General features: G+C 47.3%; 1 protein-coding gene across 1 annotated transcript; it reads left to right on the top strand.

The window, feature by feature from the left end:
* The first annotated feature begins 21,666 nt into the window (after positions 1–21,666).
* On the top strand, positions 21,667–23,680 carry PNMA8A (PNMA family member 8A). Its single transcript, XM_027515390.1, is given in 3 exon segments — positions 21,667–21,937; positions 22,083–23,362; positions 23,365–23,680. Coding segments are annotated over 2 exon segments (1,413 nt in total). The 5' UTR covers positions 21,667–21,937; positions 22,083–22,164; the 3' UTR covers positions 23,580–23,680.
* The last annotated feature ends 689 nt before the right edge of the window (positions 23,681–24,369 follow it).

Below are 24,369 nucleotides of genomic sequence, written 5' to 3'. Positions count from 1 at the left end.
GCAAGGCGTAAAGACAAAGGAGGATTTATACCAGAAAGATAAGACAGAAAGCTTCCGGCCATCTGGGAACAAGTTTTGTTTTTACCCTTGAGGTGGGAGGGCAAAAACGATTATCCAGAAACTTTGCAACAGAAAAGAGCAAGCTTGGGACTTCCCTGGTGGTCCAGTGGTTGAGAATCTGCCTTCCTATCCAGGGGACTCAGGTTTAATCCCTGGTGGGGGAACTAACATCCCACTCGCCACGGAGCAGCTAAGCCTGCACACCGCCACGCTGCACAACGAAGACGCAGCACAGCCAAAAATAAAAATAATAAATAACTCATATGTGTGTGTGTGTGTGCTCAGCGCTCAGTTGTATCCAGCTCTTTGTGACTCCGTGGATTGTAGCCCGCCAGGCTCCTGTCTGTCCATGGGATTTCCCAAACAAGAATACTGGAGCGGGTTGCTGTTTCCTTCTCCAGGGGGATCTTCCTGACCCAGAGATTGAACCTGCGTCTCCTGCATTGGCAGGTAGATTCTTTCCCACTGTGCCTATAACTCATCTCTAGGTTACTTACTTTAAAAAAAAAAAAAGAGCAAACTTGCTGGAGCCACTAAAGAAAGGCATTTCAGATACTCGGATTCTCCAGAAAACCTTGAGAGTCTGGTGGTGTGCTTGTGGGAGGCTGTGTCTGTGACTCCACGGCAGCTTCCCTTTGGCAGTGAGTACCCCGTGCTTAGCCCAGGGGCTCCACTCCTGTGTCAGGGTTTCCTCAATGTCTGTGTTATCTCTGTCTCGATCTAAGTACATGCATCCATGTCTACACTGACAGCTGTGTCCTTATCTAGAGCTACAGCCCTGTCTACAGCTGTGTCCTTGTCTATCTACAGAGATATCCGGGTCCAATCTAGACCCACCTCCATGTGAGTTTCCTAAGGCTGTGTAACAGATCCCCACAAATTGGGTGGCTTAAAGCAACGGAAGTGTACTCTGTCACGATTCTGGAGGCTGGAAGTTCGAAATCCAGATGTCAGCAGGGCTCTAGGGGAGATTTCTTCCTCTCCTCTTTCAGCTTTGCTCTCTTGGCATTTCCTGTCTCCAATCAATGCCTCCATCTTTACAAGGGCTTCTGTCTCCCACGACGCTTGTCATTGGATTTAGGGCCCACTTGGCTAATTCAGGGTGAGCTCATCGTTTCTTAAAAATATGAAATATGTATTTATTTTTATTGAAGTATAGTTTCTTCCCTAGTGGTTCAGATGGTAAAGGATCTGCCTGGAATGAGTGAGGTGAGGCCCAAGTTCGATCCCTGGGTCAGGACAATCTCCCGGAGACAAAAATGACAATCCACTCCAGTATTCTTGCCCGGAGAATCCTATGGACAGAGGAGCCTGGTGGGCTACAGTCCATGCAGTTGCAAAAAATTGGGCGTGACTGAGCAATAAGCCGACACAGATAGCTGAGCTGGCTTACAGTGTTGTACTAGGGTCAGGTGTACAGCAAAGGCAGCAAGAGTGGCCCAGCATCACTGATCTGAAATATCTGTAAAAAGTCAAATTAGTGTTTGGAGATGCAGGTAACAAACCATCTGCTCTCATTTAGCCTGACTTCCCAGAGTTCTTGCTGAATTTCAGCCCACAAGCCAGCAATCACACAGCAACTTGTAAATCCCCTTCCACACTCAGGCAGGTCTTCATGTGAACTCTGAAAAGACTGCCCTCTGAAGAGGCACTTGCGGAGCTTTTGTGTGGGGGCGGGGGGCGCGGGGAGAAAGATTCCACAGTCATTGCCCTTTTTTCTGTTGGGACACACTCAGTAACATCAGCCTGCCACGCCTGAAGAAATTCAGGTCTGTTTTTTCCTCTGGCTGAGGACAGCAAATATTTCCTCATGCTCCCTACACAAAACTTAAAATGAATGCCTCAGAGATCATAAAATGAAATAATTTGATTACAAAGTGTCCGCGGAATGAAAGATCACGGACTTCTAGGTGAATGGAACCAACAGAGGACACGTTTTAAACAAATCCACCTTTTCAGTCCATCTTTTTACTCCATAATACCCTTTGGTCAATCAGTTGTCAATGAAGGAAAAAAAAAGTGTTGAAGAAGTGACCACGGCTCCCAGAAGGTTCTGGTCCAAATTTTTATTAGAATGACCTTACAGCTGTGACCTGTAGTCAGAACTCTTCTCGCTACAGTTTCCTATTCAAGCCAGTATTTCCCCACAGTTTATTATCGGCCCTTGGCGGATGCTCACACAGGTCAGGAAGGTGGCTCTGGAGCTGGACCCACTGAGTCTGAGCGCGTCTCTGCCATCCGCCGCCAGAGGGCGCACTGCAGAGACTCGTCTCCCAAATCGGAGAAAGCAATGGCACCCCACTCCAGTACTCTTGCCTGGAGAATCCCATGGATGGAGGAGCCTGGTAGGCTGCAGTCCATGGGGTCGCGAAGAGTCGGACACGACTGAGTGACTTCCCTTTCACTTTTCACTTTTCACTTTCATGAATTGGAGAAGGAAATGGCAACTCACTCCAGTGTTCTTGCCTGGAGAATCCCAGGGACTGGGGAGCCTGGTGGGCTGCCGTCTATGGGGTCGCACAGAGTTGGACACGACTGAAGCGTATGTGTGCCTGGTGCTTCCCCCATCAAGAAGGGAATTCTGGGGGTTTCCCTGGTGGTCCAGTGGCTAAGACTCCATGCTCCACACGCAGGGGGCCCAGGTTCCTTCCCTGATCAGGGAGCTAGATACCAAGAGTTCCCATGTGGCAGAACAATGTTGCTATAGCTAAGACCCAGGGCAGTCAAAAAAAAAAATTTTTTTTTTTTAATAGATGGAGTCTGTTTCCTCTCTGCTTGACTCTGGCCTGGCTTATGACTTGGTTTGACTAAGAAGTCAAATTCCAGTCAATCACGTCCTTCCCCAAACCCTTCCTATAATAAGGTCAAAGCCAAGGTCCTTATGGAGCTCTAGACCTGCTGTGTTCAACAGGGTAACCAATGGCCACGGGGACGGGGGAGATTGAAATTAAGATGTAATTAAAATTAAGTAAAATTGAACATTCATTTCAGCCACATGACAGGGGCTCAAAGCTACACGTCACCTGTGGCTACCAAGCCAGGCAAGTACAGGATGTTTTCATCACTCCAGAAAGTTCTCTTGAACAGCACTGATGCCAGTATTCCTGCTTGCAGAGGTCCCTACGGTCGGGTGTGGGTCTTGGCCTGCAGATAGGCCGGGAGGGTGCCCCAGGCTTGGACCTCAAGGACGAACTGTCCCCCCTCCCCGGACCGAATCAAACCGACAGGCGCTGACTCCCAAGGATGTGACCTGGTCCTAGACGTGCCTGAGGAAGAAACCAGGGCTCCAGGAATAGAAAAATGATCCCCTACCTTTCCCTCCATCGGGTTCCATAAAGCCTGATGCCCACAAGGCCCTGCCTTCCTTATTGCAAGACCCGCCCTTCACACAGGAGGCCCCGCCCCTCCTGCGTGTAGGCATGCAGTGTGCCTGAGTTAGTTGCTCAGAAGTGTCCGAAAAAAAAAAAAAGATGTGTCCGACTCTGCAATAACATGGACTGCAGATTGTCAGGCTCCTCTGTTCATGGAATTGTCCAGGGAAGAATACTGGAGTGGGTTGCCATCTCCTCCTCCAGGGGATCTTCCCTACCCAGGGATCGAATCTGGATCTCCTGCATTGCAGGCAGATTCGTTAGCTTCTCCAGGGAAGCCCAGGCCTGCGGAGATGTCAATTCAGCCAAGCTGCCGTGACCCATGTGTCCACCAGGTGGCGCTCCAAACCCGCTGGTTAAAATCGCTCCCCGGTGGCTACGGGTGCGCCCACGGTCCCCACCAGGAGGCGCTCTGGGACTGACAGGTAAACTCAGGTGGTTAAATGGAAAAGAGTATTTAAAAAGAATGTATATGTCACATTCTTTTTAAACGAGTCACTTTAATGAGCGAGTCACTTCGTTGTACAGCAGAGATTGGCATGACATTGTAAATCAAGTAGTGTTCAAAAAAAAATCATGTAATTGATGGAGTTTCCTGAGTGCTCATGATGTGCAGGGCACTGGTCCATCGTCTTGCAAAGAACTGACTCATTGGAAAAGCCCCTGATGCTGGGAAAGATCGGAGGCAGGAGGAGAAGGGGACGACAGAGAATGAGGTGGTTGGATGGCATCACCGACTTGATGGACATGAGTTTGAGTAAGCTCCAGGATGGACAGGGAAGTCTGGCGTGCTGCAGTCCATGGGGTCGAAGAGAGTCCAACACAACTGAACTGAGTGGTTTTCCAAGTAAGGTCCTGAGACTGCCTGGATCAACTTAGAAATGCATATTGTCAGGCCCACCCGGAACCTAGAGAATCACAAACCCTGAGGGAGAGACCTAGCAATCTGTATTTTAAAAGGCTCTCCAGGTGATTTTGATGCTCCACCCATTGGAGAACCCCTGCTGTGGATTCTTATTCTCCCCTGGAGCCTTAGGGTAGCGGTTCCCAGTCCCTGGTACACTGACACAATATCTTCTTCAATTCTTACATCTACACTGGGAGGAAAGCTCTATTATGATCCCCCTTTCAGATGAATAAATGGAGGCACAGAGAGGTTGAGTAAGTAGCTCAAGGTCACACAGCTTACCAGTGGCATCATAGGGGATGAGCCAGGCTCCAAACCCCTCTTCCAAAAATCTCTCTTAATTTTATGCTCCTAGTGGCTTTCTCTTCCCCTGTCACACCACCATGGGCTCTAGGACGGGGTCCCAGGAGGTCTCCACAGGGCAGTATCTTTTGCCTCCACATCTGTTTTTTTCCTTGGTTGTAGTGATTGACAACTAGGCTCGTCCAGATAAGGGTTGGGTTGGAGTCGAAACTCCAGTTCTGGAGCTTCCTCCCTGAAAATCTTGGCACATTTGAAACTGCAATCTGGGAGGCACCAACAGGCTGCATTTGGGGACGGAAGCCCTCTATGATTCAAAAAACACTGGAGGACTTCCCTGATGACCACTGACTGAGAATCTGCCTGCCATTGCAGGAGACACAGGTTCGACCCCTGGGTTGGGAAGATCCCCTGGAGAAGGGAATGGCTTTATTTTTCATCAACCTGATAAAGGGCCTCTGATTAAAAAAAAAAAAAAATACTACATCATACACTTCATCATACTTGATTAAAGAGTTTCTTCCTAAGATTATGAGCATGGCAAGGCAGTGTCCCCATATCTAGTTAATATTGTATGAAAGTCCTAGCAAGCGCATGGTGTTTTAAAAGGGGAGGGTAATGGTTTGTGAGTTTGTGACTGTCTGCGTGTCTTGGCGTGTGTCAGCACATCCGTGACTGTGTGATGTGTGGGTATGTGTGTGTGTGTGAATGAACAGCCTGTTCACGTGACCAAGGCACAGAAGGACACTCAGTAGGCTTTGAACAGGGTTTACCAGAAAACGCCATAGCATGGGCTCCTCTCTGAGCCCAGTGTCTCTCCCCATCTCTCTTCTCCCACACCCTCCCCCCTTGCAGAGTCCCAAATAGGTGAGGCCCCCTGAATCCATGGCCAGCTGTGCCCCTCCCTCTAATCCCAGCACTCAAGCCTCCTCTTCATAGGCTCCAGTGATGTTCCCCATGCTGTTTGTTGTTTAGTCCATAAACTGTGTCTGACTCTTTTTGAGACCCCATGTACTGGGGCCCACCAGGCTCCTCTGTCCATGCATGGGATTCTCCAGGCAAGAATACTAGAGTCGGTTGCTATTTCTTTCTCCAGCAGATCTTCCCGACCCAGGCATTGAACCCAAGTCTCCTGCATTGGCAGGTGGATTCTTCACCACTGAGCCACCTCAGAAGCTCATGTTCCCTGTGGAGTAAAGGGTTAACTTAATGGGCTCCATCCCTGCATGTTCAAAAAAAAAGAACTGGCCTCCTGGGAGGGAACCTCTAAGCCCTTGGAATGTCTTGCCTGATAAGAGCTTCTTTGTTTACCTGGAGCGTTGGGCCAGAGAGTCTAAGCTAACAGTGTGATTTATGCCAAACAGCTGTTTTTGTTCAGGGAGCAGTGGGGTCTTAAGTCAGACTGCTTGAGTTTGCTCTCTGGAGGGGCTGGAGACTGAATAACCAGGCTTAGGTGACCAAGGCTCAGGCAAACTCTCCAGGGTCCCTCTAATTCCCCAGAAAAGTCAGAACCACATCCAGATTTTTCAGAAATCCCCTGGCTCATTAAAAAATGAAGGTGTGTCGGGATGCTCCCTGGTGGTCTAATGGTTAGGATATGGCGCTTTGACTGCTTTCGGGTTTAATCCCTGGTGGGGGAACGAAGATCCCACAAGACACATGGCCAATAAGAACGAAGTGTCAAAACATTCTGAGCACACCACTAATTAGTGGTCTAATTTGACCTGTTACATTTAAGGAAGAAAGGCTTGCGTACATACTACAAATTAAGACAATCACGCTGTGCACGAGACAATTAGTGGGTTGGGGTGGGGGGAGTGAGGGTTTCTAGTGCAGTGCAATGCAGGCTGGGCTGGGGCTTGGGTTCAAGAATCAGGACGGCTTACCTGTGTGGGCAGAACATCAGAGACCCTGGGAAATGCCCTTGCTGGGAGAGTGGCTGAAACAATGGTGCAACAGCACCCTGGGGTCTTATGTGCTCAGAATGTACGGACTGGGATCCTTTTGAGTAAGCACAGCAAGAGCCATGAAAGGCTGTATATCACAGGTCTCCCCTTTTTGTTGTGAAAAAATAAAATACCTCAAATAACCTCTGTATCTCTCTGGATGTCCACGAACAATAAGAATGTGTGGATGGCTGTGTCAGGCAATAGAGGTGTGTCGGGCTACATCAGATTCGAGCATAGCCAAATCTTGACTCTGTGACCTCAGGTGACCTCTCTGGGCCTCAGTTTCTTCATCTGTAAAATGCGGATAATAGTATCTGCCTTGCAGGGTGACTGGGAGATGTGTAAAGGGCTTCTAATAGCTCTTGGCACACATGAAGTGTGCAGTAAGTACAAAAGTTATTAGTTAACCTGGTTATAAAGGGAAAAGGGAATATTTATAGGGGGAATGGGGTGGGGGATGGAACTAAATCACAAAGAGCACAAAAATCACCACCTGTGTGATCATGTTTATCCAGTCACGTGAAGTGATGCATATGTAGAAGGAAATTAAACAGAACTACTATTTAACAGAAAAATTCCAAGATGAGTCTCTTCTTTTTTAAGCTGTCAGAATCTGTCTGAGCCCACTTCTGAACCTTCCAAAAAAGCTTTTTCTGCTTAAGGCAGTGTATTGGGTTGAACAGTGTCTTTTAAAAATTCAAGTCCAAGGAATTCCCAGGTTGTCTAGTGGTTAGGGCTATGTTTTCACTGCCTAGAGCCTGGGTTCCATCCCTGCTCAGAGAACTAAGATCCTGCAAGCTGAGCCTTAGCAAAAAACAAAGCAAAAAAGATGGAAATGAACTTATTTACAAAACAGAAACAGACGCACAGACACAGAAAACAAATTTATCTGGGGTCCTACTCTCGCTCAAAACCACTGACTCTGAACCCTAGATACAGGATGGTGATTCTCAACCTTGGATACTCATTGGGATTCCTTGGGGAACATTTAAGAAATCGGGATGCCCTAGTCTCACCTTCAGAGAGTTTGAAGCTGTTGTTCTGGGGTGGGGTGCAGGCATCAGTGATTGTAAAAGCTCTCCGGATGACTCTATCATGCAGCCAGGGTTGTGAACCATTTCTATACTTTCTCCAATCCTCCCATTTCATAGGCAAGATGCTAAAACCAGATAAGAGGAGGAACTTGCTAAGGTCGCAGGGCAAGTTGGTGACAACGCAAGAGCAGAACACAGGAGTCCTGATTCCCTCACAAAACCTCCTTTCTCACATATGGCAGCCCTGGATGCCGATGGCGATGGTGTTGTTGTTTTTACTATTATTGTTATTATTATCGGTGGCTTCCCTGGTGGCTCAGATGGTAAAGAATCCACCTGCAATGCAGCAGACCTGGGTTCGATCCCTGGGTCAGGAAGATCCCCTGAAGAAGGAAATGGCAACCCACTCGAATATTCTTGCCTTGATAATTCCACAAACAGAAGAGTGTGGTAGGTTACAGTCCATGAGGTCTCAAAGAATCAGACATGACTGACTTTCACTTTCATTATTATTATTATATAGCACGAGAAGACGGATATGGCTTATTTTAAAGTCCTCTGTAGAACTGAGTTTAACTCAAAGACTTAAAACCAGTATTCTTACACCTGAAACTAACATAATATTGTACATCAATTATATTTCATTTAAAAAATAAATATAAATGAATAAAAATAGAGAGATTATAAAAACCAGTATTCCAACTTTAATTAGCAAAATTTTCTACAGTAAAATGTTAAAATTGTGTATGGTGCCAAAATGAGGGATAGTTTTTCCATGTTTATTGAGGTTTTCCCATAGCAATCATACATTATTTTTAATTTTCTTTTTTTGGCTGCATAGCATGTGGGATCTTAATTCCCCAACCAGGGATCGAACCTGGTCCACCTGCATTGAAAATGTGGAGTCTCAACTCCTGGACCCCCAAGGAAGTCCCATACATGAATTTTATAATCAGATAAAGAATGTCTATATAATTGGCACTGGGGGAAAAAAAACAAGTGGGCTAAATAGGGTGAGATGGTCATGGAGCATTTAAATGGAAATGCCACCTCTAGCCAGGAAAGAAGAAGAAAGATGTACAACTGATTCATTTTTCCCTTCAGTCTCTAAGCTCAAAACCTCCCTGGTGTGTGAGTGGGTGGCCTTGGAGGTGGCCTCATTTCTGAATAAATCTTAGTTCAGTTGGAATAAAATCTCTCTAGTCGTGGGTCAGATGTGTGTTCCTCATTCCCATGACCCCTCTGTCTTTTTTTTTTTTTTGTATTAATGTCCTCCACAGCCCAGTTCTTTGGCATTTAGGACTTAAATATGTCATTAAAAAAAACAACTGAAATATAATTAATTTATAATGTTGTATTAGCTTCAGGTGTACAGCAAAGTGATTCAGTTTTAAATATACTAAATATATATTTTCTGTATGTTTAAAATTTATATATATAATTTTTTCAGATTCTTTTACATTATAGTTATTACAAGACATTAAATATAGTTCCCTATGCTATACAGCTGTTTAGTAGCTTCAGTCATGTTCGACTCTTTGTGGCCCTATAGATTGTAACCCTTGGTTCATGAGATTTCCCAGGCAAGAATACTAGAGTGGGTTGCCATTTCCTTCTCCAAGCAGTCTTCCCAAGCCAGGGATTGAACCTGTTTCTCCTGCACTGGCAAGCGGATTCCTTACCACTGAGCCACTTGGGAAGCCATGCTATGCAGTAGATCCTCGCTGCTTATCTTTTTATATATGGTAGTGTGTATATGTTAATTTCAAACTTCTAATTTATGTCCTCCCCTCCCCCCCCCGCCCACTTCCTTGCTATCCCCTCTGGTAACCATAAGTTTGTTTTCTGTCCGTAAATCTATTTCTATTTTGTCAGTAAGTTTATTTACATCACTGTTTTAGATTCCACATATAAGTGATATCATATATTTCTCTTTGTCCGATTTACTTCACTTCATATGATAATCTCTAGTTCAATCCATGTCGCTGCAAATGGCATTATTTCACTCTTTTTTGTGGCTGAGCACGAGTCCCTTGTACATACCACATCCTCTTGATCCACTCATTCACCTTCCAAGTGGTTTCCACATCTTGGCTATCGTAAATAGCGCTGCTGTGGACATTGGGTTTGTGCGTCTTTCCGAGTTAGAGTTTTCTCCAGAGGTATGCCCAAGAGTAGGGTTGCAGGGTCATATGTTGGCTCTATTTTTAGTTTTTTAAAGGAAACTCCATATTGTTATTCGTAGCAGCTGCACCAATTTGCATTCCCACCAACAGAGTAGGAGGGTCCCTTTTCCTCCATACCCAAATATACGTGATTGTCCCCTCCACACGATATCTTTCAAGCCCAGGAGAGACTATGATCTACTTCTCTTCATGCTGTTTCTTAAGCTTGGTTTACCAGTTGTCTTTCTGCCACATTGCCGTCTTCAAGTAGATATTTATAACCTTTTGCAAATGTAAACACAACTTTAGTGTTCAAAGAATTTAAAGACAACAAAACACATCATCTTTTAGAAAATAAATAAAACAGTTTATTCTCTCTCTCTTTTCCTTTAGTTAAGGGTTGCCTTTACTTAAGGATTAGCCACTGGCCAAGACTATTCTCACTCTGTGACATTTTCCAGACACCAGGAAGAAATGCGATCGGCCTCCACAACACGAACGAGAGAAGCTTCACCTGACTGTTTTGTGCATTTGTTTTATGAGTGCTTTTAAAATGTGTGCTTGTACTGCTAGGTTCAGATTTTCATTCGTGGAATATTCTAGAAGACAGACATAACAGGCACTTTACTACTGTACCCTGAATGAGTGATTGCTTGTAAAAAAAAAAAATGTTTTTAAAAGTCATGGAATATGTAACATGCATACAGACGTGTGCCCCAATCATAGTTTAACAAATAAACATAACAAACTCCATGATACGATGACTCATCTAGAAGTGGTCGGGGCTTCCTGGTGGCCCAGTGGTAAAGAATCTGCCTGCCAATGCAGGAGACCCCAGTTCCATCTCTGGTCTGGGAAGATCCGACATGCTTCAGGGCAACCAAGCCTGTGCACAACTGCTGAGCCTGTGCTCTAGAGCCTGGGAGCTGCAACTACAGAATCCTTGAGCTCCAACTACTGAAGCCCCTACACCCCTGAGCCCACCCTCCTCAACAAGAGAAGCCACTGCAATGAGAAGCCTGTGTATCCCGACTAGAGAGTAGCCCCCAACTGCCAACTAGAGAAAAAGCCCGTGCAGCAAGCAAGACCCAGAACAGCCAAAAAAAAAAAAAGGTGGTGGTGGGTGTCACTTACATATTAAAAAAAAAGAAAAAAAAAAAAAGAAATGATCAGCTCAGAAGCCCTACGTGCCCTGTTCATCACAGGCTCCTCCCCCCCCCCCAGGGTAAGTCATACTCTGCTTTGTGATAAACAATTCCTTGCTTTTCTGTAGATATGTATGTTTATTACAAAACCATGCATCTCTTAACACAATAGATTTGACTATCTTTGAGCATTAGATTCAAGCAGTCTTACCATATGGATTATTTTGCCGCGTGGCTGTTTTTTTTTAGAAAAAATAAATCAAGCAAAGAAAGAGAACACGGGGCCTCCCAGTTTCCTGGCCACGTTTCCTCCCTTGGAAGCTTGTTTCTTCGCCTTGAGAGTGGAGAGAGCTGCCGGAGAAAGTTCAGGGACTGCAGCTGGCGGCTGTAACCCGAGCCCCAGCTCAGATGAAAACACGTCTCTCCCCACAACACATAATCCCAAGGTTTTGTTGGTTATTTCCAAAGAAGGGGAGAGAGAGAGAGAGAGCTCAGAACGGCCCTGGGAGGGGATAGAGTTGCCAGGTCTGTGTTATTGAACCATGGGGGTATATTTTAGATTCTCATTCCGTGCAATGAAAACGTACAAGCCAGACAGCGTGTCTCTGAAAAAGCATAATCGTTTCAAACAAGTCAGGAAGTCCCATCTGATTCCAAGCAACGTACAAACCAAACCTCCTCCCCCACACTGCTCAGCTGTTCATCTGAAATAGCAAAAAAAAAAAAAATCCAAACAACCCCCAAGTTCATCCATAGGGGAGTAGTTAATTAGGTTGTGTTTAATAGGACTCCAGTATTCTTGCCTGGAAAATTGAGTGGACAGAAGAGCCTGGTGGGCTATAGTCCAGGGAGTTGCAAAAAGTCGAACACAATACACACACACACACAGTGGCTTTCACACAACACTGACCATGGTCCATGGTAAGAAATATATTTTATTGTGACCCAGAACACAAACACACCTCATAGAGAATAAAGCTTCCTAAAACATAATAGGTGAGATGAATGTGGATATTTTGTATTCTGTTGTTTCTGATGGGAAAAATTGTGAAAGACCTTGATGTGTATTAAAAAGCTGACAGGCGGCTTTGCTGGAAAATTTGACATTATCTGCCACCGCTTTTCAGGTTTTCTGATTCTATGAGGTCTCTGAATCTTTGAATTCTTCACTTCTCTGTAAATTGCTGATAACAAAACAATGCAAACGATCACTGTCCACAGACACGTGAATGAATTTTGTCTTGGTGGACAAATAATTTCCCTCTCCTGATGTGGGGAGAAGCCAGTTTTCTATGTATGAAGGAAATTCATTTTAGCTTTCTTGATGTTTGGCATGTGTCCACTTTATGATTGTAGGAGAGTCGAGATTTTACCTCTAAAAAGATGGTAAAGAGATTCTCCACGCAACATGAATTTGTGGGGAAAGAGTACTGAATACTCTTTTCGGTGTTTTCAATCTATAATAGCTATAGATTGCTCTTTTTTAAATGTTCTATAATCAGATTAAAAAGTTTATTGCTTAGGAATTCCCTGGCGGGCCAGAGGTTAAGACTCTGCTTCCACTGCAGGGGATACAGGTTTGATCCCTGGCTTCCCTGGTGGCTCAGAGGTTAAAGCGTCTGCCTGCAACGCGGGAGACCCGGGTTTGATCCCTGTGTTGGGAAGATCCCCTGGAGAAGGAAATGGCAACCCACTCCAGTATTCTTGCCTGGAGAATCCCATGGACAGAGGAGCCTGGTAGGCTACAGTCCATGGGGTCGCAAAGAGTCGGACACAACTGAGCGACTTCACTTTCACTTTCAGGGGAGCTAAGATCCCATATGCTGCTTGCCAAAAAAGCAAATGAACAACAACAACAAAAAAAACCCCACTACTTATTGCTTGCTCCCCACTCTCCCCAAATTAGGAAAAGACAAAACAAGTGACTGTCAGGAAAATCATTAATTTCCCCGTCTTGGGTGATGATAGTAAGGGAGGCTGACGTGTGCTGAGTGAGTTCCGTGTGCCAGACCCCATTACTCGTATCATCATCCCCCAGAGTTTCTCAGCACCCCCATTTTGCAGACAGAAAATCTGAGGCTCAGAGAGATGGAGCAATGTGTTTAACATTTCCCAGCTCTGACGTCATGGAGTCTGGGTTTGAGCCTGAGCTTGACCTAAGTTGTCTTAAACCATCACCTTAAACCTCCTTCCTCTTGCATTAGTGTCTTTGGGGTATTTATGGCAAATTTTTCCAGTAAGAGTATTCCCCTAGCCCTTCCTCTGTGTCTGACCTGTGCTGGGGAGACAGTGGTGACCAGTGACAGCCCCAGCTTGGCCTTCCCAGGGCCCATAGTCCAGTCGGGGAGACAGACCCATCTCCAGAGTGGGCAGAGTTGGGCCAAAGGAGCCTTAAAGGGATGCTGGACCCAGTTTGGGCAGTCAAGGAGGGCTTCCTGGAAGAAGCTGAGTCCTGAAGGACAAGGAGGTGTGATCCAGGTCATGTGTGACCGAGGTCTTGCATAGAGAAGCCCAGGGGGCTCTGAGAGTCCAGAAAACCCTACAATGATGGGAGGAATACAAACTGAACGAGAAAGGTAAAGCCCAGATCCTCTCCAGAGAGGTCTTGGATAATCACATCTCTCAGGACTGGCCATGAGGTTTGTTCTCCGGTTGGCACGCAAGGGGACAGAGGAGGGTCTCTGATGAGAGCAGCTGGCCATCTCTGCCAGACACAGCGCTGCTCAGGGAACTCTGTGGATCTTCGTGTTCCCCAGTCTTCTCTGCTCAGTTCCGGAGCCGGGGTCACCAGATTGCCCTCCTTACCCTCTCTGCTTGAGGTCCAAGTCCCCAGTCAGAGGCACCCAGTCAGACAGATGTAAGTTCAAATCCTGGCTCCCCCACAAACTGGATGTGTGGTTTCTGAGACTCAGCGTCCTCCTCTTTATAATGGGTTGATAATCTCTAGTCCACATGCCTGTCGTGAGGGTTAAATTCAGATCAGATCACACATCTGCTCAGAACCCCATGGTGTCTCCCATGTTCCTCTGAGAAAAAGCTGAGTCCTCCCAAGAGGACTCTCTGATCACAACTCCTGCCTCTGATCACAACTCTTATCACAACTCACAGCTTTTCCCCTCCCTCCCTCTGCCCCAGCCACACTTGCTCGCCTCCTTGTGCTGTGCTTAGTCACTCAGTCATGTCTGACTCTTTGCAACCCCATGGACTGTAGCCAGCCAGGCTCCTCTGACCAAAGGGATTTCCCAGGCAAGAATACTGGAATGGGTTACCAGGCCCTCCTCCAGGGCATCTTCTTGACCCAGGGTTTGAACCCAGGTCTCCCACACTGCTGGCAGATTCTCCACTGTCTGAGCCGCCAGGGAAGGCCACTTGGTGTTCCTCAAACATCTCATGCTCTCCAGCCCCTGGGCCTTTGCACTGGCTGTCTTCCTCATCTGGAAAGACTTTATTCCACTTACCTGCCAGGCTCCTGGATTTTTGTCTGCCTCGTTCACTGCTGTATAAACAGTACTAGAACTGTATTTTCATAATAACAGTAATTTTATATATTAATAAAATAATGATAGTAGTAATGATGATAATGATTACAAGAGCCTGTAGGCATATTCAGGGGCTCAGATCCATCCCTCAAGTCACCCTGTTACAAGTCTAAGCTTGTACTTCTTACCACATGACAGGCTAATAAACTGAGAGAAGAATCATTGGGGCAAGGAATGGCAACTTTATTTGGAAAGCCAGCAGGCTTAGAAGATGGTAGACTAGTGTCCCAAAGAACCATCTTCCCTGGGGGGGATGCTAGTTTATTCTATAGAACAAAGAGGGAGAGGTAAGGATGTAAAGTGAACAAGGTGATGTCATTTAGTCAGTCATGACTGACTCTTCTGAGAGCCAATGGACTGTAGCCAGCCAGGATTCCTGCTCCATGGGATTTCCCAGGCAAGAATACTGGAGTAGGTTGCCATTTCCTCCTCAATCATCCTGACCCAGGGATTGAACCCAGGTCTCCTGCATTGCAGGCAGATTCTTTTCCACTGAGCCAGGAAAGCCTCCCCAAAAGGTGATAAGTTATTTTAACTATTTCCTGGTTCCAGCCAGACTCCAGAGGAGATATGTTCATTTCTTCCTGCAGCCATTCACAGGTGAGCCTGATCAGGAAGTTTCCTGTGAGCTAAACAAAGGTATTTTACTTTATTTATTTATTTTTGGCCACACATCATGGCACGTGGGATCTTAGTTCCTCGACCAGGGATCAAACCCTCGCCCCTTGCATTGGAAACACAGAGTTTTAAACACTGAACCACCAGGGAATTCCCTAAACAAAGGTATTTTTAGCTTAATGTTCAGGCATAGGAAACAAGGTTCCTGGAGATTGGCCATTATGCATACTTTAAACCACAGGCAACATTCCTTTAGAAGCAATAAAACAAGAAGGTTAAAGTAAAAGAAACAGATCCAATATGGAGTCAGATTTGTTCTTCCCAATTACAGCTTCCCTACCTGTGGCCCTCCCTATCTCTGGATCCCAGCATGCACTGCAGCCAGACCAACAGGGGTTGTCCTAGAAGATGGCTCTTATTGACTCTGATCAACTGGCAATTCTTTTAGCTGGACCAATAGGGAGAGGGGATTTAAGAAATCCATGGGAAAGCTTGCCAGGATAAAAAGTAAATTTTTGTGGTAAGATCTGTTACAAGCAGTGGAGATTTCTGAAAACATATATATGTGGGGTGATGGGGAAGGGGGTGAGGAGAGGACGTGAGCTGTGAATATTCATTCCAACCTTGATTTGGCTATGGGGACCTGAATTTAGAGAGAGGAGGCAGAGAAATTGCAGATCGGAAAGTTTCCCGGGAGTGGCCACCCACAGTATTTATGGCTATCTGGAGTGACTGGCCTCATTGACTGTCATCAGGGGGGAAAAAAATCTCCCTCTAGGGCAGGGGAGGGCGGGCGTCTCTCATGTGGAGTTTACTATTTACCTGTCTACACTGAAGAATAAGCACTCCTTTGTTCTGGCTTCCTTCTCAGCACTGCAGACAGAGGCAACCCTCTCTCTTACTTCTTGTTTATTTATTTTTAAAGAGAGTGTCTCATTCTCTGGCTTCAGAGTTCCAGCGGTTGTCCAAGTGGCTGACTTGATTTCCAACCCAAGACAGTCAACGGACATAGTCATTTATTCATTCAACAGAGAATGATTAAATGTCCCTTTGTGGCAAACACAGTTTTTAGATTCTGAGAGTCTGACGGTGAAGAAGACAGGCAAGGTGTCTACCCTTAGGGGGCTTCCACTGTAATGGGGATTACAACTTTAGATGGTGTATGTACTACCTTTAAACCACTTTGGGAATTGTTTGTTACACAGTGATGCTAACTTACATGCTAATAAGTCAATGTGGTGCGATAGTGATTTTTGTGAAGGTATGTGAGGAAGCGAGGGCTTCTCAGGTGATTCAGTGGTAAAGAATCTTCTTGCCAATGCAGGAGACTCAGGTTCGATCCCCAGGTTGGGAAGATCCTCTGAAGGAGGAAATGGCAACCGGCTCCAGTATTCTTACCGGGAAAATCCCATGGACAGGGGATCCTGGAGGGCTACAGTCCATGGGATTGCAAAGAGTTGGACACAACTGAGCAACTGAGCACGCACACACACACACACACACACGTGAGGGAAAACTTCCGTAAATTAGGTGAAGTCTGGTAAGGCTCCTCAGAAGTGACATTTGGACCAAAGTTTGAATGACAAGCAGGAAATCACACAAGGAACAGCAAGTACAAACATCTTAAGGTGAGAACTGTGGAAGAGCATGGCTGGAAAGGGCTTCCCGGGGGTCCTAGTGGTAAAGAACCTGCCTGCCAATGCAGGAGATGCAAGAGACACGGGTTTGATCCCTGGTTGGGAAGGCCCCCTGGAGGAGGAAATGGTAACCAGTATTCTTGCCTGGGAAATCACATGGACAGAGGAGCCTGGTGGGCTATAGTCCACGGGGTCAAAAAAGAGTTGGACATGACTGAATCGACTTAGCTCAGCACAGCATATGGCTGAAAAAGACCAAAATGAACACAGAAATGTGCCAGTCCTTAAGCTAGGGGTGGGGTGGTGGATAAATCACCATTCATTCCATTTTTATGTATACTTTTTCATTTATCTGACTTCCCTGGTGGCTCAGATGGTAAAGCGTCTGCCTATAAGTGGGAGACCCGGGTTCCATCCCTGGGTGGGGAAGATCCTCTGGAGAAGGAAATGGCACCCCACTCCAGTACTCTTGCCTGGAAAATCCCATGGACGGAGGAGCCTGGTAGGCTGCAGTCCATGGGGTCGCAAAGAGTCGGACACGACTGAGCGACTTCACACACAAGTACTTGATAATGACAGTTCTCTAGAATTATGAGAATAATTATTTAAATAAAGAAGATGGCATATATTTATTTGGTTAAATATTTCAACAAAACAAGGAGAGGTGGGGTGTCTCTTTCTAACCAGTTAACAATATGAATTTCACTTTTAAAAGTTGTCATACTGGAGCTTCCCTGGTGGTCCAACGGCTAAGAATCTGCCTTGCAATGCAAGGGACACCAGTTGATGTCTAGTCTGGAAAGATCCCACATGTCTCAGGACAACTAAGCCGTGCGCCACGACTACTGAGCCCTCGCACCTAGAACCTGTGCTCGGAAACAAGAGAAGCCACCGCAACGAGAAGCCCACGCACCGCAACTAGAGAGCAGCCCTCGCTTGACGCAACTAGAGAAAGCCCAAGTGCAGCACTGAATACCCACTGCAGCCAAAACTAAATAAACAAATAAGTCTTTAAAAAAAAAAAAAAAAAGGCAAGAAAGTTGTAGCACTGAAGTAGGAAACAGATGGGCCCCCGGGCTGGACACCGTGCTTGTCAAGTGGAGTAAAATCGAAGCTTTGTCACCCAGACACTCCAAGGACAAAGCAGGAGACAGAAGCCGAGCTCTGCTGAAGTAAGGAGACAAGATGACCACTCCTGAGGTCAAGGAAGACTTCCCTGTCTACGCAGGAAGTCTCCTTGGGGGTCAAAAAGGCAGGGGGGCTCCAACCTAAATCAAGTGTGGACGTGCACCCACAGCATGTGCGTGACTTTCAGTCATGTCCAACCCTTTGGATCTGTGGTGGGATCCATCTTGGAGAAAAGTTGCTCACGCATCTTGGGGAGAGTCCTGAGACCACGCAGGTGTGACGAGAGAAACAAGATAATTGGTCAAATGTAAACAAAGACCAGGAAGGATTGTCCTGTATGCTGCTGCTATTGCTAAGTCATTTCAGTTGTGTCCAACTCTGTACGACCCCATGGACAGCAGCCTACCAGGCTCCCCTGTCCCTGGGATTCTCCAGGCAAGAACACTGGAGTGGGTTGCCATTGCCTTCTTCAATGCATGAAAGTGAAAAGTGAAAGTGAAGTCGCTCAGTCATGTCTGACTCTCAGCGACCCCATGGACTGCAGCCCACCAGGCTCCTCCATCCATGGGATTTTCCAGGCAAGAGTATTGGAGTGGGGTGCCATTGCCTTCTCCGATGAGGGATTTAAATCACCCCTTCACTGCGCACCTCCTCATTCAGGAAGCCCGCACACCTCTCTGGGTGTGTATTTCTGCCCTGCTTCTGACTTAAATAAATAAACTGCTTCTCTATGTGCTCTCCTATATGTTGTGCTGTGTCACCGTGTCTGTAATAATAAACTTTGTACCTGTTTGCAATTTTTGCCTCCTTGAAACATTTTTGCTTTCAAACAGGGTAAGAATTGGGGAACTTTGCTTCTAGCCTCTAGCCCCTGGTGGACTGGCCGGCTAGGTTCAATCTCTGGAAATAAGCTCCTGCTTCAAGACTACTGTCTCTCTGATAAACAGTACAAGATATTTTTTGATATTTTATTTTCTATTTTATGAGTCAGGATCAAAACAATAAAATCCTATGGGAACGACTTTTATTCTTTCTGTAAACCATTTTAGCAAAAAACAACCACAAAAAAAGAAAATACCAAAGACAGAAGGCGTTTGCTTTCATTAACTTTTTTTTTTTTTTTCATTTTGGAAACTTTAAAATGAAAACAACAGCAGAAAGAATAGTGTAATGACCTCCATCTATAACAAAGGGTTTCAAGGTCAATTCTCAGCCAGTTTGTTCCATCTATCCCCCTCCCCTCCTGTTTTTTTTCCTGGAGTATTTTAACAATACTTTAAAAAAAAAAATAAATTATTGGTATTTGAAAACGGTCTGTGGGTTTTGTTTGTTTGGGCCATGCTGTGAGGCTGGTGGGATCTTAGTGCCCACCCAGCCCTCTGCAGTGAAAGCACAGTGTCCTAGCCACTGGACCGCCAGGGACTTCCCTAGGATCTGTGTATTTTTAATGATTACATGAGCTGGAGAAATATGTGTAGAGACTCACATCAGATGCTGAGGCTGGCAGTCTGGAGGTTAGCGATGAGGGGGAAAGCCATGTCCTGGGACATTTAGAAAGTACAAACTGAAGAAACTCTGGAGCAAGAAGGAGCTCTCACAGCACAAACTGGCTAGAACCAGTCAGATGAGTCACAGAACCACCAGGGTGGGTTACTACAACTTACTCGGGAGGGGAAATCTGGGTGGAAGCCCAGATCCCCCGGGACCTTAGTATTTATGGAAATTCTGTGGGTTCTCATCCAAAATACACAGGAAAACAAAATAAAAACCTTAAGGTGAAAAGGAGAAGAGGATGCCAAGGTAACTCTAAAGTGCAGAGATGGGTGAAAGGGTCGGGGCTGCAGGGACCCATCGTTGTGGAAACTGCAGTTGGAAGTGTTGTCATGGAAACCACAGCAGGACTCCTACCAAGGGTGCTTCAGAACTATTTTTAGATCCACTGATAATTGTGGGTGGTTCACTGATGGGAGAAGGGGCAGGCGGCTGACTTCTCTTACACACACACACACACACACACACACATACATGCCTATATACATACATACAAATACACATTTATAATTATATGAATTATATATTATATATGTAATCACAAATAAATATTTGTATGTTCATACATATATATAAAACAAATTTAAAATTGTCTCTCAAATATTTTGGAATGCTTAACTCAGAATCTTCTTTTCTGACTGAACCCTGATTGAAACACTTATAGGCATCTGTGCAGTGAAGACTTAACAGATCTGGGTTGCTCAAACTCTGTACCTTTTATTTTTTTATTTTTTGTTCTTGCCCACACTGCATGGCATGTGGGATCTTAGTTCCCCTACCAGGGATTGAACCCATACCCCCTGCAGTGGCAGCCTGGAGTCCTAACGACTGGACCACTAGGGTAGTCCCCAAACCCTGTCTATTTTAAAGAACCAACTTAGTCCTTCTGTGACTCCTGGGTAACTGCTAAGCCTTACAGGATCCTGTACTAAAATGTGAGTGACTGTCGTGGCCTTGGGCCTTGCGGTATCTCTTCGATTTCTGAAGGTACCGAAGGCTGAGTAACTAAGGTCAACCACAAGTATGCTCCATGCAAATGGACTCAGGAAAAAAAAAAAAAAATCCTGGACACTAAGGCGCAGGTGAGCTTCCCTGGTTAATACTCTGTACTTGTTGTCACACGTTGCTGGGGAAAGTAAGCCCGTCCATACAACTCTCTCCCAGACTGCCCTTTTCTTTTCCCTTTGCTGATCTTAAGCAGTATCCTTTTCCTGTAATAAACTATAATTGTGAATAAAGAATCCGCTTGCCAAGTAGGACACTCAGGTTCGATCCCTGAGTCTGGAAGATCCCCTGGAGGAGGGCATGGCAACCCACTCCAGTATTCTTGCCTGGAAAATGCCATGGACAGAGGAGCCTGGCAGGCTACAGTCCGTGGGGTCTCAACAGTGTCAGACACGACTTGGCGACTAAACAACACCACCGTAACTGTGACCACTATGATGTTTCTGAGTCCCAGGAAAACTCTCAGCAAATCATTGAACCTGGAATCAATGATATTCCTAGTGTGAAGAAGAGCAAGGAACTCAGAGAGCTCAAATTATTAGTCTAATACCGAGCAGTTAGGAAGCCTCATTGCTAGCTGTATCACTGAGGGCCTGACAGGAAAACCCAAACTGAGTCACTGAGGAGCATTTCATTAATTATTAATAAAGGTGTTCAAAACAAAACAAAAGGGGTTGCCTGAAGGCAGGAGGTTGAAGAAACCGGCAAGGAAATGTGAAGCCCTATCCCCAGACTTGGAGGGGAAGCGGGGGAAGTCAAGACATTTCTAGAAACTTCTGGATATTGCAGGAACAAGAAAATGTAGCTGAGTCGGCCAGAAAAAAAAAGAAAAGAAAATGTAGCTGAGATGGCTCTCAACAAAAACTGTGGCTTTTGTTGGGGAAACTCAGAGGGCTTGAAGGCGCTCTCTCCTCTGGCCTTACGCTTTCTGATGTCTCCTAAGGGTCCTGTTGGCTGAACCCAACAGGAAGGAGGAGAATAAGAGGGGTAGTTGGCACAGCCACGGAAGTCAGCGCCCCCAACCCCCATCCTGGAGGCCCACATTTTGAGTAGAGAAGGGTTCAAAGACTGGGTCAGGAGGGGCTATCGGAGAACATGCAAATCCCTGGCTCGGTCAATAGGTTAACAGTCGCGTTCCCAGCCGCTCTTCAGGCCCAGTTGCGTAGCCCACGCGCTCAGAAGCAACCACCGGTTGCCACGGAGACCGCGGGCAGATGGCAGGAGCAAGTGCGCAAGCGCGCACTGAGATGCCTGCCTCGGCTCCGCGCGGTTGCTGGGACCTAGCCGAGGTGCCGGGAGTCCTAGCCGAGGTGCCGGGAGTCCTAGGAGGGGCGGACGCTGGCGTCCCGGCCCATTCGTCCAGAGCATCCGTGCAGCATCCGTGCTGGAGCGGCCCGAGCTGGCACCTGGCCAGCCCGGCGGGTTCTCTGTGGCTCGTCTGGGCGTTCAGAGGCGGGGCTGCCGTATCCCTGTCCCCAGGCCCGGTGGGAGGGGCTGAGCGCGGTTTTCGGCAGATTTCAGGACACGTGTGAGCACCCGGGGCCCGGTTTGGGGAGGAAGGCCCTGGGAAAGCGCGAGGCCTCTTGCAGGCCCACCTTGGAGGGGGCAGCTGAGATCTCTGAGCCTGGCCGTGTTTATCGGCTCTCTGACCGCCCTCTCCTGTCATCTTTCAGGATTGCTGCTGAGGGACCGCTGCAGGCTCGGTCCGCCTCGTAGACGCTTCAGCACACCTGGGAATCGAGCCCCGCGGTGTCCATGACCATGGCAGCGAACCTTTTGGAGGACTGGTGCCGGGGGATGGAAGCGGACATCCACAGGTCCCTGTTGGTCACGGGCATTCCAGAGGACTGTGGCCAAGCGGAAATCGAGGAGACCTTGAATGGGGTCCTCTCCCCGCTGGGCCCGTACTCCGTGCTCAACAAGATTTTTTTGAGGCAAGAAAATGCCAAAGCTGCCCTCGTTGAGGTCGGGGAGGGTGTGAATCTGAGGGCCATACCCCGAGAGTTCCCAGGAAGGGGGGGCATCTGGAGAGTGGTCTGTAGGGACCCCACCCAGGATGCTGAGTTCTTAAAAAACCTGAATGAATTCTTGGACGCGGAGGAGCGCACCTTGGAGGATGTGGTGCGCCTGCTTGAACTCAGCAGGGCCTCACCACCCAAGACCCAGAATCGGTCCACTGAGAACTGGGCAGAAGCTTCGGGCGTGCTTCTGGGGGCTGTGGTGCAAATCATCTACTATATGGATGCCGAAATGCGCAGCCAGGAGGAAGCTAGGGCACAAGATCTTGCCAAGGCCCAAGCGGTAGCATCCTTGGCTTCAGCAGCAGGGAGGAAGGTCAAGAAGGAGCCAGGGAGGGCTGCAGAGAGGGGCTCTGCCTTGAAGATGGAGAACCCGGATGGCTGGAATGACGTGGCAGATGGGGGTGACGGTCCTAAACCTTTGGTTCGAACGGCTGGAGCTCTTACTCACTCCAGGAGGAAGAAGCAGAAAAAAACTCCCAAGCAGGAACCAGTGCCCTGGAAGAAATCCCAAGGCAGCCATTCCCACAGCTCAGCCTCCTTGAAGCATCCTGAAGCTGATGATGGTAAAAATAGGGAGAGGTTAGAACATGTCAGGAACAACAAAAAGCCATGTGTGAAGCAGGAGGGGTCGGCTTTGAAGAAGGCCCCAGTAAAATGTGCCTGGAAGTTTCCCAGCAACCTGCCTCATGTAGCTGCAAGCCGGGGAGTTGCCTCTGAGTCAGACCAAGATGGTGGTCTGGAGGGACCTCCGAAGAAGAAGGCCATGGGCTGGGTCTCGGCAAAGAGCCCTGCCTACATGAGGAAGAAAAAGGTGAGCTTGGGCCCTGTCTCGTATGTCCTTGTCAATTCGGAAGACCCCAGGAAGAAGCCAGAGGTTTCAAAGAAAGGGCCAGGCTCCGGCCAGGATGCATCGGACCAGAAGGCCCCTGGGGTCTCCAGGCCCATGAGTCACCAACCTCAGCCTCACAGGGTCCAGAGGCCAAGCCACAGAGCCCTCTGCATGCCTCCAGTGGTGAGAACGATGGCAGAAGTCATTTGGGTTGTGTCAACAAGTGGATGGAGGGGGAGGAGCAGCAGGGGAAGGCGGGGGCACAGGAACCCAAGTGGGCAGAGAGTCAGATGGTGGGTGAGGAGCCCAGTGCAGTTTAGGAAGCAGGTGAGCCACCAATTGAGGCCTCAGAGGCCGAGAGCCCTGACCCCCCTCCTAGGAGCCCCTGAAGGCCCACACCTGGGGACACCTGTGGAGACAGGAGGTCGGCGCAAACCCACTCAGCCATCCCTTGTAGATGAGTGTGTCTCCGTGGCATTCTCCAGTCATCTCTCCCTTCGTCTGACCCATCTCCCTCAATAAGGGTGGCACTGTTTGAGGTCATGTTTGTCAGAGTAGGAGGCCTTGAGGCTGGAGTTTTCTGGAGGCCTGGTTGGGAGATCAACATGTTCAAAGACTTAGAAAGTCTCAGGAAGTGAAAAATCTTTCCCAACACACCCTGCTTCTCCTCTTGAGCTTTTCTGACTTATCCACAGAACACAGGGGGGACCATCTGCACTTGAGCAGTTGAAGAAGAAAGAGGCTCCAAGTCGGGAACAAAGTTGCTCTTGTTGACCTTTGAATGTTTTAGGAGCTCACTTTGTAGAGATTCGACTCTCAGAGGTAAATGCTGTGTAAGGTCTTAGGTGGAAGGAGTTAGGGAGGGAGACATAGCCCCGTGCTTTTTTTCCCTCAGCTGGGCCTGCTTTTTCACCTCCTCCTAGACACAGCCTCAGAGGATGGAGAGTCACGAAGTACATTGGAAAAGTTCTAGAACATTCACTGTGACTCACAGGCTGGTTCACTGTTATGGTCGCTTATGTTTGGCCTTTCTCCCCCATTCCCTGCTTCCTTTTCTGGATGGTGAGCCAACCTCTCTCTTCAGGGCCTGGCGAGGTAAAGAGGTCGGCA

Source organism: Bos indicus x Bos taurus, chromosome 18 (genome assembly GCF_003369695.1).
Source record: "Bos indicus x Bos taurus breed Angus x Brahman F1 hybrid chromosome 18, Bos_hybrid_MaternalHap_v2.0, whole genome shotgun sequence".
In the NCBI taxonomy this organism is placed as follows: Eukaryota; Metazoa; Chordata; class Mammalia; order Artiodactyla; family Bovidae; genus Bos; species Bos indicus x Bos taurus.
Note: the sequence above shows the minus strand (reverse complement) of the source record. Positions and strands in the feature narration are given on the sequence as shown.